This window comes from Sciurus vulgaris (assembly GCF_902686455.1).
Source record: "Sciurus vulgaris genome assembly, chromosome: 8".
Classification (NCBI taxonomy): domain Eukaryota; kingdom Metazoa; phylum Chordata; class Mammalia; order Rodentia; family Sciuridae; genus Sciurus; species Sciurus vulgaris.
Genome location: NC_136468.1, coordinates 48,725,318 through 48,745,437, shown reverse-complemented (window position 1 = coordinate 48,745,437; position 20,120 = coordinate 48,725,318). Strand labels below are relative to the sequence as shown.

The 20,120-nt window shown below is 35.7% G+C and overlaps 1 protein-coding gene across 5 annotated transcripts in view; it reads right to left on the bottom strand.

Annotated features, from left to right (window-relative positions):
• Nucleotides 1-20,120, bottom strand: part of SGCE (sarcoglycan epsilon) — a 69,687-nt gene that overhangs the window by 44,612 nt on the left and 4,955 nt on the right. For 3 of the 5 annotated variants that reach the window (XM_079151824.1, XM_079151826.1, XM_079151825.1), the window contains exon 2: nucleotides 9,626-9,733. The exons of the other annotated variants lie outside the window; for them this stretch is intronic. In XM_079151824.1, coding sequence (XP_079007950.1) covers nucleotides 9,626-9,733 — 108 coding nt within the window. The remainder of the gene's footprint in view (nucleotides 1-9,625; nucleotides 9,734-20,120) is intronic. 5 annotated transcript variants of the gene reach the window in all.

The following is a 20,120-nucleotide window of genomic DNA, read 5'->3' as shown; positions in this document are numbered from 1 at the left end:
TGAAACAATGTGAAAAAGCACTGTTAATAACAGTTTGTTTTAAAACGGAAATGATTTTAGTATAAAACATGGACAAACTATTTTGCTTATGTTTAGACTCTTGCTATACACTGTTAATAAAATTACACACATTTAATATTTTAATTGTTATTGAAAATGAAGAAATCTATAAATTGTTTTGGCAATTTCCTTTTTACTTGAAATTATTACCAACAAATACATCATGGGAACTGATACATAATTACCATGGTTTGTTTTTTGTTTTTTTTTTTCCTCTTTACTTTTGTTTTAAAGCAAGTACCTAGAGTAATTTTTAAACAGTAAAAATCTATACCATACTAGTTATTTTCTAGAAAAAGCATGTCAGACTACATAATACCATCAAAATACATAAGACTACTGAAATATAAAAATGCATTGGGTTCTTTTTTCTGAGTATACATTCCTCATCTCTCTTAGAAATATTAATTTATTCCATTTCCCCTGATCTTGACATTTAATAATTCAAACAGCATAATCTATCATACTATTCCACATCCTAAATAAGCAATAACAATTACACGATACAATACAGTGCAAACAATTTCTTTTAGTGAAATGGGGCCAATTTCATGATTTACTGTTACTTAAGACATAAGATGTGAGTCCATTAAAATGGCCAAATTGGTTTGAGTAGTTTCCACCTATTGTTTTTCTTCTGATATCATCATCTCCACCAACACATTATTGCCATTACCCTTGTCACCTCTACAATCTCTTTTGGGTTTCTATCTTCCTGATTGGCTAGTAACTGCAATTTTTAGACAGATAAACCCTATCGGGCCAGTTCTTTCTCTTAGTCACTGATGGATTTGTAAATGTGGTAATTAACCTTAAGAACCCCAAGGCTGCTCACACCAAGCTCACAATTTACTAAAAGCCCTGGATAGCAAGATCATTGACAGCAAATTTTTCAATGTAAAAACAGGAACTCCCTCAAAATATTTCTTTATCTGTGTAAACTTGTCCCTGCAGTTCTGTGGATGGCTTTCAAAAAAGTCAACTCAACTAAAATATTTGACTTGTAGCTTCACATATCTATAACTTGACTATGAAAAACATGACTTCAAAAGGTTATGTGAAAGAAGAAAAAAAGCTACAAGTTAGGTTTAACAGGTATGTAGAGAGATGCTCTTTCCTGACTAGTATTCATAAACATTCTTCCCATGGAGTTTAGAGTGCCTGACTTCCACCCAAGGACTGTTAACTCACCAGTAGGAGTGATCCCATTCCAAATAATGAGGATGAATGAATCATAAAAATACAGTAAGGATGTGAATTTGACTTTTTTTGTCAATACTACAGTGTTTCGTCCTAAATGCTTAGTGCTACGGGGAATGTGATGATGAGACCCTGTTCCTGCTTTCATGATTTCACCATCGGGTTTGGGAGACCAACATATACCTCTGTAGGTATTGTTCCAGAGGTCTAAATTGTCTGGCAATACCTAGAAGGAAGGGAGGAGCAGTTTCAACTGCTGTTGGAAAGATCTGAAAAAGATCTTTGGAAGAAGTGGAACTCAATACAGCTTCTCCAAGACTAGTAAGTTTCCAGATCTTAGAGATGGGCAATTCAGACATGGAGCAAAAACACACATGTGCAAGACACAGTAGTAGGATACTGTGGGGCCTTTCAAGGAAGCAAATGAAGCCACCGATGCTAGATCCTGGGTTGGTTTTTGTTACTGTTGTTGTTGTTGTTGTTTGTTTTAAGAGTAAGGAAAACTGGGTAGGAAAGAAGAGTCAAATCATGGAGAGTTCTGGACTCCTTCTGGGATGTTATTTCACTCTATAGTAAAGGTGTTTAAATTTCAGATCACAACCATACATCCAAAGCATAGGAACACTTTTGAGTAATCTAAATGAATTTCTTCTGAATTTATCTAAGTTATTCTTTCTAGAGATTAAAAACACCATTAAGTACAGTGATGGTTTATCTTGTCATATACTCAGCACATAAAAGTGTTGAGCATGTGCCTGTGGAATGGACGAATACACTCCAGTACAAAGCACTGCAGAGGCAAACACGTCTCATGTGAGTGGACTAAACATTTAATTTTTCATTTAAGGTGCTGCACTTTACTGATTACCATCCTCCATTTACATCACAAACTACTAAGTTTCTTAGTTTTTGCCGCTGTAAAGTGGTTAAATCTAACTTACGAATCAAAAGAAAAGTTGTTCTTATTAAATAATATTAAAATGATTCTGTTTTGTATACAGCCCTCCACAGGACCTGAAGTAGAACCATTAAAGGGTACCTGCTACTCCATATCCCCTCGTTTCTAAGGACACCTTCTAACACGTCAGATGCTGCCTCCATTAAAAAAAAAAAAAAAAAACATTTCTGTGATCTACAAGTCAAGCTACAGATCTACCACGGCCCTCCTGGGTTTTAAGATGACATGCACATTTCTTTATTCATATGTACTCAATTGCCTTTCTGCAATCTCCTGAACCGCATACTTGCTGGTCAGTTACCTTGGCAACTCCACAGTAAAGCCTGCTTCACTTTAAGTATAGTATGCCATTCACTTCGAGAAAAACATGATACAGATGTATGACACATTCATCATCCAGAAATGGAAAATGACTAAGCCACTATGTTTTGTTTGGGAAAATAATACTTCCTTTCTGTAGCATCAGTTTAAATTATGGTCACCCACACAACATTTTAGAGAAGAGCCCTCTCCTCTTCCCTTTCCCATTTGTTACTTGCAAAACAAATAGCTCTTCAACAGAGGCTATTTGGGCAGTATTTACACCTATCCTTCCTTTCAAAAACAACAAATGACACAGACAATTTGAAGCTCCAGGCTCTTGTTCTAAATATGAGCTATATCAATAATGTGGATAGGGTCTGCAGCAACACCCACAGAGGCTGTTACTAACACTTAACACATGTTGCAATCATATATGCCTAGGCAATACTCACGACCCGTAAGCTCGAAACATATTGTTTTCCTTAAGAGCAATTCTTGAAAATCAAATTTAAACACCCTAAGAATCCTCAACACTAAGATCTAATAATCTCTGAAATATACATGTGTATGGTGCCATGCTAATCAAGCTGGGGTCACAGGGTCTGGCCTCTCTGTGTATCGCATGGTTTTGCAATCTTCTACAGCTGCAAATCCATTACCTCTGCAAACACATGCCACTGGATACAAATGAAACTGGAAACCAGTGTGTGGCTAAATCCGTGCAAATCTATCACCATTAATGGGAAAAACAATTAAACCAAATGTCCAGCCCACAGGGGATCAAAAACATCATCTTCAAATAGCAAAGATAGTTAGATTTGCCGATTAAAAACTTCTGAAGGCAAGAAGATAAGTAATAGAAATTTTTTTTAAGGAAAAAATCACATCTGTGAGTAGAAAAGAGCCAAAGGGTATGTCAGCAAGTAGCCAGAGTCATTATTTCATCCTCTCTGAGCTCCGATATCTCTCGTAACTGTGCTACCAAAATCTTGTTCACACAGCTATTCTTGGTATGTTTTAGTCATAGGGTATAGAACCTGCAGACCATTTCAACAACTGCATATTATGTGACAGCACAGAGCCAAGAATCAAATAACAGATTGTGATAGCAGTAGCAATAAAGTGGGACCTCATGCTAGCCAAATTGCATCCTGTCTTCTCATACTAAGAGTCCGTTGGAAATTTTCTCTCCATGATGAAAACATAAGGTTGTGCATTTGAGTGTTTACAATTACCTAAAAACAAAAGCAAGTCTGGATGCATTTGTAAACATTAAATTTTGAAAGTACTATGGTGTGGTGGTGCGCTGCTAATGAATCTACGACGTATAACTTCACAGTTAGCATAGTGATCATTTTTAATGACGTATGCACAGAATAGACATTCACGCAGTCCCTTCCCTTCAAAAACTCCACAGAACACTTACCAGATCTTTTTCTACGTCACCAAGAACATATACGTGGCCATAAAGATAAAATAGCTGCCGAGAGTGAGACCTTGAAAGTTCCAGCTAGATTTAAATCTTAACATTCTCTCTTTTGAAATCTTTGAAAGTAATAAATTATTGCCAATATCCATGTCCAGATGGCATTTATTAGGAACCAATTATGTGTATGTCTCTCTTATACATGCTTTACCAATGAATTAATCACTTTAAAAAGATCCATTTATATCATCATTTTCTAATTTTTAAGGCTTACAAGGATATAGGAAAATCTCATTTCACCAGACACCCCATGGAACGAATTGTTTTAGAGAGCTGATTTTTTTTTTTTTTTTTTTAAGTACTCAGCGGTCGAACCTTTTTCCCGATGGATGGTATAAGATCATCATCTTGCACATCAATTATTGCACTCTGCTCTATTATGCAGTGACGCCCTTATGGACTGTTGGGTTGCCTTGTCATTTACTGATCACACTAGTGGGTCCTAGCCCGCTAAAGCTTTTTAAGGTTGCGTGTTTTATAGATTTTCTGTTTTCTCCTCTGTAGACAAGTTGTCAGCTGTCATTTCTCATTGCTATCAGTATGTTTCCTGTAGCAGCTTCTCTGTCCCCTCTAATTTGCTGTTATTAATCTGCTGCAGGTTTAGAAACCAGACTACCAAATGAGATGAGATTGTGTGTTAAAGTAAGAACAAATACATGCTGTTTGAATACACACAGTGCTCTACTAGATGTTTAAAAAAACGGAGAGCCTACATTTGCAGTGTCTATTTTGGCTGCCCAAAGATCTTTTGTGGCATATTTCCTGGTCCTTACTTAATGTGGTACACTTCTATGATCATACTATAAATTGGGATGTAGTCATTACTTGAGACAATAACAACATAAACTGTGGGTATTAAATACATTCAGAGATAAATGAGTATACAATTGAAAGTCTTAATTCAGTCTATAGATTATATAGACATGAGCTGTCAAATCAAAATAGATGTAATGTGTTGGATAAAATACTTCCTTACATGTTATATAAAATAATTTCTTACATATTTGATATGTGGATAATTTAAACAAAAATCTATGGATTACATGATATATCATTCTTAGCAGTATCAAAAGCAGCATAAGAATATTGTAATACACTATAATAACTTTTAACAAGAAATTCAAGTCTATTTCTAAATGCATTTCAATTTTGTTAATTTGCCTGTCATGTTCAGAGAGTTTTAGGATGTTAGTTATTCACTGGGAAGCATCACAAAGGTGATTTGAGTCCAAATTACTTAAATAAGATAGTGCACATTTCCCAATAATCCACAGCATTGCCTTTTTTTAAAATTCATTTTTATTGTAAACAAATGGGATACATCTTGTTTCTCTGTTTGTACATGAAATAGAGGCAGTTTTTGTAGTCATACATTTACCTAGGGTAATAGTTTTTGATTCATTCTGTTATTTTTTTTCTCCCCCCCATCCCTCCCACCCCTCTTATCCCTCTATACAGTCAGCATTGCCTTTTTTAATGCAAGATTGTGGCTTTATTTTTATTTGTATTTTTACTGTTGGAATTTGTTCCATATTTTTATTAGTGCATTATAATTGTACAAGGGTGGATTTGTTATTACATATTTGTACATGCACACAATAAACAATATAGTTTGGCTAATATAATTCTCCAGTATTTCCCCTTTCCCTTTCCTTCTCCTTCCTCCTGGTAACATTGCCTTAATGTTAAGTATTATCTGGAAAAAATTTTGAATGAGAATGATGACGATTTTCAAATATGTTTAAGATATTTAAAAAGCATTAAGTAGTTACCTATCTTATACAGCTTTTAAAATAAAATTTTACCTAAGAACCAAGTCTCAATTGTCCTGATAGTTAAAACTATTAAGCACTGACATGAAAAATAAGCTTTATGTTACAGTTTTAACATGTAAAAATTCCTTGAGCTCAAAGCTCAGAGCCCTGCATACATAGTACTCCAAGCAGCTACCAATTCACCGGCACTGATTACAAAAGATGAATCCCATTTGCTATCTATACTGCATTAAGGGAACTCGTTTCAGGTTTCCAGAGTCTTAAATACTTATGGGTTCCCTCCTAATTTATTTTTTAATATTTTATTACTATAGTCAAATTGAAATGTAATTATTAAATCAGATCATTGCTGTAGAAAAGTATTTTAAGAGATACCAATATCCAGCCAAGTACACAACCTTTGTTTGCTTTTGTTTTTCTAGGATTTACCTTGTGTTTTATCAATTCAACTTTTTAAATCTGGGCTTTGAATCAAAAGCCTGTCTCAGCAGCCTGCCCTTCACCTTTGAGTTTACTTAACATCAAAGTGCTGCCCGCCATTCACCTGAAGGTGGGCAGCTATTGTTTTTGTTTCAGTCACACAGAGCCCATGCCTAGGCTGCAGAATTCATCACAAGGACCGGATTAGATTGCCTGTGTAAACTTCATTTCTCTAAAAGATACGGCCACTTGTCTTTATATGAGGCAGAAGGGAAACCATTGCTTGGATCTTTTTCTACAAAAAAGCAGGAGGGTTTCTTCATGAGATTCCCCCCCCCCTTACAAAAATCCCTCACTTAATTTTTCCAAATTGGAATTAAACGTCTTAATTTATTTTATTTTTCATGTATTTTTTTCTTTGTTTCTTAAATGTCAATGGGGAAGGAGTTGCAAAGCATTGTTAATTGGTGATCAATAGAACATTGTTCTCATAGAACGCTAAACAGTTGAAAAGGGTTTTAGATGTCATACTGTCTGGGCATGCCAAATATGTCTTATTAAGAGACAGATCAGAGCATTACTTCCAACTTGGATATGGCCTCAGCCTCCTACTCAACCCAGGATTCCTGACAGTTACCACCAATCAGAGTTGGCATGCATTTGTTCTGGAGGAGTCAGTCCTTCACTTTACTACAGAAGATAAAACTGAACTCAGAGGGTTCAAGCACATAGAACTAGTAAGAAGAGTCAGGATTTGAATCAGGGTAGTAATGTAGTCAACTGACTTCAAAATACAAACAAATACATTTAGTAGTTTACATGCTATTAATTTATCCCACACAATAAGCTTATTATGTTGCATAACACCTTAATTTTCTTTAATTTCTCTCCTTGTTTTATGAAGAATCAGAATTCTACTAGATAATCCAAGTTTATTTTATTATTTCATAAAGTTATCTTAATTACACCTGCACAATTGGAAAAAGTGAGTTGACAATCAAATTTCAAACAAACATTTGTAAAGAAAGAAACACTCCTGAAAGTTAGAAGAAGAGACATTTCAGTCCCCTCCAGAGTTCAGGAGGAGAACCTCCCATCTCTAGTAGATAGTTCTTTCAAGTCCTGGAACTCTGTGATCCTTCCCCTGATTCTGCCACCCTTCAGAGGCAAAGGAATATTTTCAGCCCTAGGGGCACTTCCTGCATCCTCTCCAACCAAGGAGGAAATCAAATCATCTAGAGAAAGACTCCTGTCCTCAAGTCAAGTAGTTCTTTGACTGTCAATAAACCAAGGAGGCTCCTTTGTTTAAGATGGTGGAAAAGGAGTATATCAGTTTATCTAGAGTATATATTACTTCATTCCCCTGAGTATTCAGTTAAAGTATAATGTTTAAGTTGAAAATAATTGTTAATTCTAGACACAATCATTTTTTACTTTGCTTTCGTTTCTTAGGAAAACACAAAGTTTATCAGAAAATCTCTAAGGCTGACTCCTCTTACAATGTGAGTTTTCCTAAGTAAAAAAGGACAATTTGAAAATATTTAAGTAAAGGAGTATAAATGTGAAGAGTTACTGCTATTTATTTAAATTATTCCACCAATAAACTTTAAGATTTTAAGTTCTTCACGCCCATGCCAGAGGTAGCAAAAGGGAAACCATATTTAGAGTGCTCTTTATGACTTCTACAATTACTTAATGTGTGTCAAGGTAGAATGATATTCAATGTGTTGGTCTGAGGCAATCAAATTCCTCAGAATTTCTATTTACAGAAAAGGTACTACCTATTGCTTTGGTTAAGAATTAGAATATTGTTTAGAAAGTTACACAAAAAAATACAGTTGTTTATTTTACTATTTCTTCACTCATAATCTTTTGAACTCTCTTACAATTACTAAAAAGAGTTGATTGAGATTCATGGTCAAGAACATTGAGAAGAACATTTGACATCTGATATAACATTTAAAATGGCTTTGCTGTACAAGGTACAAGTATTTGTTACTATAACTTTAAAAGTGATTAATTTTTTTATACAGCTGGTGAAACTTAATGCTTTCTGTATAAGTTATTTGGTAATTCAGAACTGTAATAATAGGTGGCTGAGGATGTAGCTCAGTGATAGAGTGTTTACTTAACATGCATGAGACCCAGGTGAAAAGAAGAAAGAAAGAAATTCTAATGGTAACGATAGGACTTAAATAGGATGAGGAGACCAGGAAAGGAGGAGAAGAATCTAAAGATGAGATCAGGAGAAACAGAAAATAAGAAATCATGACAACCTGAACAGGATACTTCAGTAAAGATGGATTGTCCATTTGTATTTTTAGAACTATAGTTCTCTCTCAAGTCCCAAGGAGAAAATTAGTTTGAGGTCCAATGGGAGCTTGAAGTTTGATAAAAGACCGCCATCTTGGAGATTCTAGAAAATGCTAAGTAAAGGTCTTAGAATACATTTCACTAAGAACAGCACCAAAATAGATGACTTAGCTGGATCTTATAAATCAAAGAGGAACAGGAGGGGGATGTTCAGAAAGGACAGAAGTTCTAGGGAAAGGAAGTTAAAGGGAAAGGAAGAAGGAAAAGGCAAGGATGACTGTAATAGAGTACAAAATATTGTGAAATCTAGAAAAAGAGTCTTTATTTTTATAGACACTTTGCCCCAAAGTTATAACCAGCCTACTATGAAGGTAATGTTCATGACCACATATAGCCAATGTTGTAGGCAGGGATCATAAGGACAAGTAATCAAGAAATAATCAGTGAGAGTTCATAATGATAACTGATATTTTGAAAACAACCAATATTGAGATTAAGTGAGGTTTTTTCTCCCTAATAAAATGCATTATTTCAAAGGTCATGAAATATTGCTAATGGACATATTTGTAGATTAGAGAAGAAAAATTTAGAAGGATCAAGCCATCATTCAAGGGTCATCTTTCCAACAGAAAGCAATCACCAACTAATTATTTAATAGCAAAACATCAAGTTGGTCTTGCAACAAAAATCATCCCAAATTAGACAAAATATTTTATAATTTTTCTGTTTATATAAATGCTGTTTTAAAATGATATATGTTAAGTATACTTCTTAATTTTTTCAGTGTTACAAATAAGTTGTTATATTAACCACACTGGGACAATTTTTTAAAGTGGTGAGCTAGTGACTGGATAAGGGGCAACATAGGTTAAATACGGGCAAGATTTTTAGTTTTTAAAAAAGAGCAAAGCTAGTGCAGGGGAAATAATGGGTTACAAACATAAAGGATCATAAATTTTAGAATTTTAGGAAAACAATTTTTTTTTCAGATTGACTTATTTAAACAAACCACACATGCACACACAAAACTAAAAATGCAAAAGGAATATGAAAAGCAAACATTTAATTTTGACTCCCCAAAACAGATTTACATTTACAACCTAAACTCACCATCTTTCTTCCCAGCAGCCATTTTTCTGCTGATAATAAAACTGTTGGCCTGTTTGGTCTTCCAGTTAACTGTTCCATTTATGCCATCAGCCCAGCTTAATAAAAAAGCTTTTCAGAATAAAACAAATGCACAAAATATGAAATTAATGTCAAATTAAAATGAGGATCACAAATCACCTACTATTAACTGGAACCAGATTACTTCCAGCCAAGCAACTGTCTAGTTCCAGTCAGCAAGCATTGCATGCCAATCAAAGGACATATGGGGATTGCCAGTAAACAAGACACAGTTCCTGCCCCTAAGGAGCTTACAGTCTATGAAAATTGCTAATTTATACACAGAAATCTATATGTATTATATAATATAAATGATATACACACATAATGATGGAAAACCTGAGTGCTAAAAGAACACTGAAGGAGAAGCAATGATCTCTGGCTAGGAGATCATTGCATTAAGATTTGCATTAAGTAAATTCACAGTTGAGTTCGGAAACTACACTGGCAGCAATGAATAGGATTAGGGTTAAGGATACTAAATAGGGAGCTATTACAAGAGTGTAGGGTAGCTGTGAGGTTGAAGCAAAGGAAAGTAAAGATGGTGCCAATTATAAGACATTGACAACATTTTTTCAAGTTGTTAGATAAAGATAATAGAGCTAAAGTAGAATCCAGATGGCTTTGAATTTTTGATCTAGAATGACACAGAACTAGGACCCATTAGGAAACAAGGGTCAGCTTCAGGAGAAAATGATTAGCTTAAGTTGGGGGTTATTAAATATCAGGTACTAGTTGGACATCCAAGTGAAAACCATATAAAAAGATGAGGATAGAGCTTTGTTTCATAAGAGAATATAATGGGGCTTCTAATACAGATTTAAAGTTCTTTTCCAGAGAAATGACTGTGGAAGCCAAACTTCCAGCACAATTCTTTAACAATACCATGCCTCCGGGTAATATACATGAAGCCTCATATGTAAGTGATCAGGAGCAAATATGTATTTCTATTATTGACCCATTCTTGTATCCTGTTTCTCTTCATCCAAACTGCTAATCTTGTGACTTACTCCCCAATTCTCCACCTTTACCTTTCAGATTTGATATATTCCAGCACCATTTTCCTGACAATAACATCCGCCTATTCTCCCTTCCTCTAGCCAGTGCAGGTAAGACTAGGTTCAGCACAGTTCCAAAATCCCATAGGTGTACCCACATAGACTTCTCCTAGCACATAGACTAAAATGCAGTAAGAAAGAATGTACAAAACGTAAAATGAACAGGAAAGGCAGAAAGAATAACATGTTAATAAATACACTTGCATACAGAAAGCAGGGGATGATTCAGCAAAGAGAGGTGGTCAGAGGTTGGACAACTGAGTATGAAGTGTCATGTATGCCAAAAGAAGAGACATGTCAAGGAGAGTGATCAACCTCCTCACTTATTTCAAAAAGGTCAAAGGGGATGAGAGCTTAGAAAAGATTTCTAATTTGAAAAGTGAGAAGTTTACTGGTGACTCCTTGAAAGTGGAGTTCCAATAAAGTCATGGGGGTAGAAGCCAAACTGCAAAGGTCAAGATGAGGATGCTGCAAATACAGTTAATCTTTCAAGAGTGCCAGCCAGAACAGGGAAGCAAAGAGATCAAATGATACGTTGAAGAGAAGGTGGAAAGGAGGGATGGTTATTTTAATACAGGGAAACTCAGATTTTGTACACACACAGGGGAAAAGATATAAGAAGAGAGAAAGAGACTAAGGATAAAGAAAATGAGCATAACTGATGGGACACAATCCAAGAAAAAAGTAGACTGGATAGGACCAAGAATATACTCTACACATAAAGACAACACTTCATGAATGAGAAAGTAAAGACAAATGAAGACAGAAATATCCAGTGAACCCCAGCAAAGTTAATGTCATTAGAGCTTCCCACCTTAATAAATCAGAGATGAAATGTGTATTTTCTTTTCAATCTGAATTTTCAGTAAACTGTTTAACTTGAACTAAATTATGAGAAAGAGCAAGTTCTCTTCTAAAATGAAAAAAGAGTGCAATTCAAAACTGAGGTTATAAGATAAACAAGTCTTCAGGTGATTAACTTAAATGTACCAAAACAGGGCTGACCTTAGAACTTAGAAAACCCTTCCCTTCTACTTCCAACTGGTCTATCCAATACAGCCAACTTGCAAAAACATGCAAGTTGCTGCTGGATAGTGAGGAAGCCCAACTCAGAAAGACAAGAAGGAGGAGGCCAAATTCTTCTCTACAACTTTCCAAAGTACGTGTATGTGGATCTGACAAGCAAACTTTAGATTTAACTGCATCACTATCACCAGATCTGGAACAATGTGCTTTCATGCATATTTTCCAATTCAATCTTTACAAGACCAAATTAATCTATTAATGTGTCTGAAGATTGTTTTAGAGGCTTAATCTGAAGGTAAAATGGAGTAAGCCCTGCAGGCAAGCAGATACTCTTGAGTTCCCCACATCTTTGGGGACTAGTACACAAGCACTTCTCTTTCATTCCTTCCTTTATTCTAGCACAGCTTCTCAGACTATGCTTACATAAGAAATGTTATACACACCAAACTAGAAATATCATACCTCATGAGTGATCTGAAGGATTTATAGGATAACCTTAAGTCTGGGATTTTTGTCCTACACTCTTGCTTTCAAAACCTAACTAAACCAGCACAAGATTTAACATCACATGTTGAACTAACATATGATCACTCATGCTTTCCAGGTCCTGTACAAGGACAGACCAGTTAGTTTTTGTAGGATGCAAAAAACAAATCTGAGTGGAATCTCAATTGTGCAAAATTAAGACAGGGTATAGCAGTTTAAATACGTTCTCAAGATGTTGCTCTGTTTCAAAGGCAACATTGCTTTGAGAACATTCATTTTTAAAACTTCACATCTATCCATGTAAAGTTTAACTATGATCACAAAAGACTGAAGTCCTATAAATCTAAATAAAAGGACAACTTTTTATGGTTCTACTCATGAGGCAATGATGTTAAAGGCAAGACACAGTGCCATGGGTAATGTGGCTGCTTAAACATTCAAGTCCCTTTCCTTATTAAAAAAATCTCAATAATATGGAAATAACTATTTATTTTTAATTGTGTGTTCAAGATCATGGATGCACTCGACTAACTTCTTGTATAGGAAATTACTGTCATCTGTATATTGACAAGTGGAGAGTCCTCACTGGAAAAGGCTGGTATTTTGTTGTTTTACTTTCATTAGAAAAGGGCCAATTTTTTTTTTTTTTTAATGTAAGAACAAATTTTGTTAGGATGGCAAAATATGACTCAATTTTTAAAAATATTTATCTTGTATACAACTTTTCAAGATCAAATCTAATGTGTAAAGAAATGTCAACCTGTATACACTGGTTCTTGGACTAACTCCAAAGATCATGACCATCCTCAGAAACCCAAAAAGAAAGAGACAAGTACACTGTGCTTACCAGGTTCATGATAATCTATGCTACAGTTATATCTGGGTGTGAGTTTTGCTCTAATTTATAAAAGCAACAGCAAAGAATACCATGCATTCTGCATTTACACATACCAAACTAAGAAAACTTTCATACGACCAGCCTAGATATTCCTATACACAATTCAACCAACTCTTCAGTGCTTCTCCTCCAAAGTTATCAAAATCTGAACTAATCCGAAGGTGGTTGCCATGTCCTCAAGTTCCCTAGATATCACACAATACTTAAAGTTTGTCTTAAGATTCTGTGATTCATCTTGAGTCGTGTAGCAGCATGACTACATTTCATCTGGCCTGGGGCAAGCACTCTCTCCAGAGATATTACTCTTTCCCAAACCTGAATAATTTGCAGACTCTGGGAGGAGGGGATTGCTATTTAATAAAGGCAATTGAAGAGCTATGAATAGTGACTGATTGCTGATGAGCTAATCAGAATGTCAAGGGACAGAAATAATAAATAATAACTTACTCAGACATCACTGTCCAAGTAAACAGCAGGACATGCCAAATGAAATTTAATCTGATTAACACACTCACCTTAGAACCAAACTGTCAAATCTTTCTCTGTCCACTGCTTCATTTATCTCTTTTCATATTCTACTCTAAGGGAATCAAAGTCCTTGTTTTCAGAAGTTGGTTGCATAGCTCACATACCCTGCATCTCTTCTCTCACCACCCCCACCTAAGTGGCTATGTTGCTCTTTTACACTCTATATTTTTCTCTTCACTTCCTTTATGTAACTCTCCTTAATACTTTTAAAATTGCTCCTTATATTAAAAAATATTTTCATATTTTTCTCTTCAAAAAAATGTTAGTTACCATTACTTCTTATTAGCTACCATGTTGTGAGTGCTAAACTGTCAGATACTATACTTAGAATTTTTACACATATTAACTAATTTCATCCTTACATCAATGATATGAAATAGGTAGTATTAGTTCCATTTTATAGGGCTCAGAATGTGGCTCAGTGGTAGAGTGCTTGCCTGGCATGTGCAAGCCTCTGCGTTTGATCCCTAGCACCACATATAAAACAAACAAACAAAACCTTTTACCATAAGGATAGAAGACTCAGGAAATGATGTAACTTACCACCATTCATATGTTTATTAAGGGGTAAAGTTGGATTTTGAACCCCTCTCGTGGCTGACTGAAAAGTCTATGTCATCCACCCATAATACTACCCCTAAACAGGTAAATAAAAAAGCAATTCGTAAACCATATATTTTTATGTAATTTGATATATTATTATTTAATAAATTATCTTTAACTTGTTCTCTCTAGAAAAACAACCTGGATTAGAAATAGCTAGCAAGGAGGCAATGATATTGCTATGCAGTAGAAATTAATTCCAAGCACTATGTGCACCAAAACAAAAACAAAACACAAAATATTCACTGAGAGAGTGAAGCTAAAATGTTAGTGAGAACTTAGGGGAGAACAAGGAGTTGTGGAGTTTGCTGAGAAAAACTGTCCCTTGTAACCTCTGAAAGATATCAGGAAAAGATATTCCTAAAAGAAGTATAACAGCAAGACTTTAAACCAAAAATACTGAAAGAAGCAGCTTCCAAGTTTTGTTGAAACAGAAAAGCCTGGCATGGAAGAATGTAAGCAATTGTTTTATAGAATTAAAATATCACCAGAATTTTGTAATTTTTACCCTGTACTAAAAAAAAATGATTAAAATATAAAAGGTTTTAGAATGAAATAAAACTAGAGTATAGAAAGGCAACATTTACTATCAGAGTTTCTAGAGACAGAATATCTGGATTCAAATCCCAGGTTTTGTCTGTGAGGCAAATTCATATCACAGTGACTTAGTTTTCTCATCTGGTAAGAATAGACTAGTACCCATATCATGCAGATATTGAATATTACACAAGATGTACAAGAAAAATCTTTAGAAGAGTGCTTAGCACATAGTGATATGCTCAAAAAAATAAAACTATTATATTTATGGTTCAAATAATTTGAAGATGTGGACTTCTATAAATGTGATTTTTAAGAAATAGTCTTCAAATGGAAAATATCACTACAGTTAGCATTATATGGCATCCTCATTTTTTTTTTCACAAACATGATACACAAAAAATGATAGTATTTCTAAAGTGGACTAGAGTAAATGCTAGAGGCTACTCAGGAACATGGCCAACAGCCCAGGGGCTACAACCGTACCAAATTCTCCATGTGGCTTCCCCCAGGGCTGAGAAGCCGGCATCTCAGCAATTCCTCCTTCCTGGCACTGAGTATAGGACTGCTAGTTGAAGGCTGCAGTTTAACCCTTTTGAGATAAACAGATGTAATAAGAAATGAATTATATTGATATTCATACTCCTGGACTCTCATACACTCTTCGGTACTTATTCTGAGGAAATAATGCAACAAAAGCAAAAAAGGGGAAAAAAGCTATATGCACAAGATTCAACTTTGCACTAAACATAATATCACAATAGGATGGAAAATTAAATGTCCAATATAGGAACTGTTGGTTTGATAGATTAATTAATGGAGAAGGAAAGGTTATTCATTTCTCTTGTTAGCTTTTGTCTTTTTGCTCAAATAGCCTACGGAGAAAAGTTTGAGTTTCCTTCCTAGACACAGTACTATCTAACGAAGAAATATGGATTGAAAAAGGAGTACTATTGGGACCTTCAACAAAAGGTATATTACATATAGCTTTCCAATTTAATGCCCTCATTTGCAAAATGTGAGACTGTTTTAAAATTAATAAAATTAGTGAAAAGCAGAAAACAAAACAGTATGTGCTCGACTACACGAAATCTAGTGTAATAGTGCATTCTAGTGGAAATGGGATTAAAAGGCAAAGTGTACATATGAGCTATTGGGTTAGGAAAGTGAAGCTGTAGGGAAAGTTTCCTATTCAAAATAAAAATACAATAATGCTTATGTGATATTTCTGATTAAGAAACATCTAAAAGAAAGAGATTCTCATGTTGGGTGTTTGCTTTATATTGTCATTAACTATCTTTATCATAGATGTCATACATTCTAATTGTAATACATTCCAATATTATAACCAGGAAGGTATAAAATATAAAAATGCCCTCTAACGCCCTTATGGCTGTCCTACTAATGCCACTGCCTACAGTACATACTCTTAATAGTTTTTGCATCTTTTAATATTCTATGCATATGCAACATATATTTGTACACATAAATACACACCATGCTCTTCTTTAAATAGTGTGATTCACATTTTTTTTTCACTTAGATTATCTATCTTGAACCCATTTACACGACACCATCTTTTAAGGTTGCATAGCTTTCTGTTGTCTCAATCACAATTTATTTACCATCCCCTTGAACTCATCCTGACCAAACAAGAACCCCTGATTGTTCCCTTACAATTGGACCCTCTCTCAGCATTCTTCCCTTGAAGGATATTATATCTACACTTATGCAGATGACAGAAATCTAGAAATCATCCCTGACATCTGGTCACTCTTCCCCAAATTCAATCCAATACCCTTTTGCATCGATTTTTACACTTCAAAGTGTTCCTCCTATCTTCATTTCCCTCTTTCCACTATAACCCACAATGTCATGGTCTCTATCCTGGGTTACTGTAGTCTTCAAAACGCTGGCTGCTCAGCATCTATTTGGGTTCCTCCAACCTCTTCACAAAGCAGCTGAAGTACTCCTTTTGAAATGCAAATCTGATCTTGTCCTGCTTACAGCCCTCGGGAAGACTTCCCTGGCCTCAGTGTAAAGATGAAACCCTTTAAGGTGGTCTCCTAGGTCCCACACGACTTGTTCTTGACCTCGGCTCTAGGCTCATTCATACTGCTCTGCCCTTCTCTTTCTGCTCCAGCATGGCTGGACTTTCTCAGCACTTTCTTTTTGATGTGCTCTACCTGCCCCAGGGCCTCTTACAGACCTCTTCTTTTTGCCTCAAATATACCTTCCCCACTGCACCTCACTAGCATAGCATTGATTCATCCTTCACAACTACAACTCCTCTACTTCCTTGGAAAAGCCTCACTCTCCACCACCACCCCGCAGCCCCGACACCAAATCCGAACAAATCCTCTACTTAGGTGTTCTAATCATGTTTATAGCACTTATCACAGTTCTAGCAGCACATTTACATGTGCAATTATTTGATGATTCGTTACAAAGATTAATCTTGAAAAAGTTACTTGATTAATCTTTGTCAGCTCCACTAGTGTAAAAAGTTCTGTGATGATTGCAACCGTGTATTCCCCAGCCTCTAACAACTGGATCTCAAAAACACTCAGCACGCTTGCCTCCAAAAAAGAATAAGTAAATGAATTATTAATTCAAAAATATAATCAAGATTTTTTCCTAGTTTTCATTATCATTATCAATACTACAATAAACATCCTTATCTGCATCTTTGAGCTCTTTCATCGGTGTATCTGTAAGCTGAACTTTTAGAAGGAAAATGGCTAAACACAAAATAACGTACATTTCAGATTCTGATATGAACATGTAGCAACCTGCCCTGTTTCCACTTCTGCAGTACTGGTCTTTGATTAGTAGAATCAACTCTGTAACTACAGAAAATGGAAGATGTTAAAGGTGCTACATTGATTAACTATTTCATAAGAGAGAAAAGTGGATGTCACTTTACCGCAGAGGGAAAAACGCTAATTTGTTAAGAAGGAAAACCAAAAAACATGGGACTGATTTTTTCTTTTCTTTTCCATTCCAAGGTAAAAGAGCAATTATATTTCTATACCTATACTAAAGAAATAGGGAACTAAAGTATTTCACTTTAGCTGCTATTGAAAAATTAACTGTGATCTCTTCTTTCAAATTCGCAGTGAACCCCAAATCTCCATAATAATCGAAGTGGTGACCAGATGAATGAGTGCAAAGCTAAAGAATGGGAAAGAATTCACACCGAAGCTGCCTAACCCTAAACATTTTTTGAAATGAGCGGCTTCATTTATCAGAAAAGAAAGTCTGTCCTTCTATGTCACAACAGATGCCGTGGCGATTCCCGAGGTACGGGCTGCCAAAGATCTATTCTAAAAATCTGATTAGCCTAAGGTAATTAGATAGAAAGTGAGATGTGCTAAAGATAAGTGATTTTTAAATACTAAAATGAATTTAAACCACTATTGCATAAATATTGTATTAAAATTCTTAGGTAATGATACAAAAAATAAAAATTCTAACAGAGAGGGACCCATGAAGAAAAGAATGCTTTAGGTTTTACCAACATATTAATGTTTCTGAGAATTTAACAGTATTTATGCCATCAAGGAATATTTTGAAACTACCTATGTATTTCCCATGATAACTTAAGTTTCACAACTTAAACACTGTGGATCATTACTTCCCAAGCTCTGGTGCAGGAGACAGCCCTGCATTCAAGGAATTGCAAATAGCCGCCTGTGGATCAGGTGAATGTTGACAAGCCAGAACCTCACCTTTGAGCATTTCTCTCTCGGAAATATGAGCTCAGCCCAAGAATGCCTGTGGCATCTTCAACAACTGGGAAGAAAGCCATCTCTAGCTGCCGTTTGCATTATTACAACCCCACAAAAGTGCATGGCACTTTCACAAAAGATGGAATAAAAAGAAAAGAAAGTTGTTCAACATTAAAAATACACTGCACACAGACAGAGTGAGAGTGTATTTATAATCTAACAATTGAAGTGGAGGAGATTCTGGGTGTGAGGCAGGAGTGAAAGCAGCAGATAAAAGTTGGTTAGCAAAGATGACAGGATTGTCTCTCCTTTCTTCACATTTCTAATCAGAGTCCTCCATAGTTTGCAAGACTCCCAGGCATAAAAAAATGGTTCCTATAGAATCAGAGTGCTGCTATTCGGAAAAGGGGTCCTGGAAGGAAGCCTTGCATCCTCCACAGATTAAGTTTTAGCAATCACATTTTCAAAGTTAGATCACATCATCAACATAAACAATCAATAGGCAGACAGAAAGAAAGACACGAAAGAAAAATCTGTCCCAGGACATGTTGGAGACACTAAGAATGTGTCCCCTGAGGTGGTCAGAAACCAAGTCTGATATGACGTGAAGTTGTTTTGCTAAAAAACAATAACCATAAGTCCTGCAAGGAAATATATCACAAGAGGGGGCAATTACTAAAGGGAGAATTGCCCCATATTTTCCTCTAGGGAAGAAACAGCCAAGGGTTGAGCTGTCCTGGACCAGCAGCCAGTATCTCGCCTGCTCTCCTGTACCCCTGAGCGACCCCAGTATCTGCAGCCACTCTGCCTGAGAAGCCTGCTCTGCTCCAACAGACAGCAAGAAATAACAGAAAAGCATTGACTCTGGAACGCAAGCTAAGAACAGGGCACTTTGCAGGGGAAAGAGAATCTTTCATTTTCTTCTCAGATTTTCATGTTTGAAAATGGAATAGAAGAGAGAGGACAGAATGTGTTAAATTACCCTGTCGGTGCTATTTTCAGGTTGTAAGAGATCAACTTGCAACACATAAGACCATTCTTTTTACACAGTTGATGAGAAAAATCAAATAAAATGTTTCCACCACAAGTATCTATGGCAGCTACACTAAAATGTTATCATGGCCTTCAAAGAAAATATTCATTGCAAGCAAGGTGAATACTTCTGCAATTGTAAAAGAATAGAACAAGTAAAGTTGACTTTCTTGTTGAGCAGCACAAACTGTTAGAAAGGTCTCAAGTTGAAATCTATCTGTACCTTTTACCCACTGATGCTGGTTCTGCTTTCCCAAGCAAACAGAAGGGAGTTCATTCTACTTTTACTCCGCTTGAGCTAAACACTTCCAGACCCTCTGAGAATACCTCCTATGACAGAATTGCCAGACCCCTCACCATCCCCACAGACTGCTCTGGAAGTTGTCTAATTTGTCAACGTCTCTCTTTAAATGTGACAGCCAGAAATGAACACAATACTACAGATGTGGTTGATTAGACCAAGGTACTATTAATTTTTTGTGACATATGGACACTGTACTATTAACATAGTCTAACTCTGATATATATATATGTGTGTG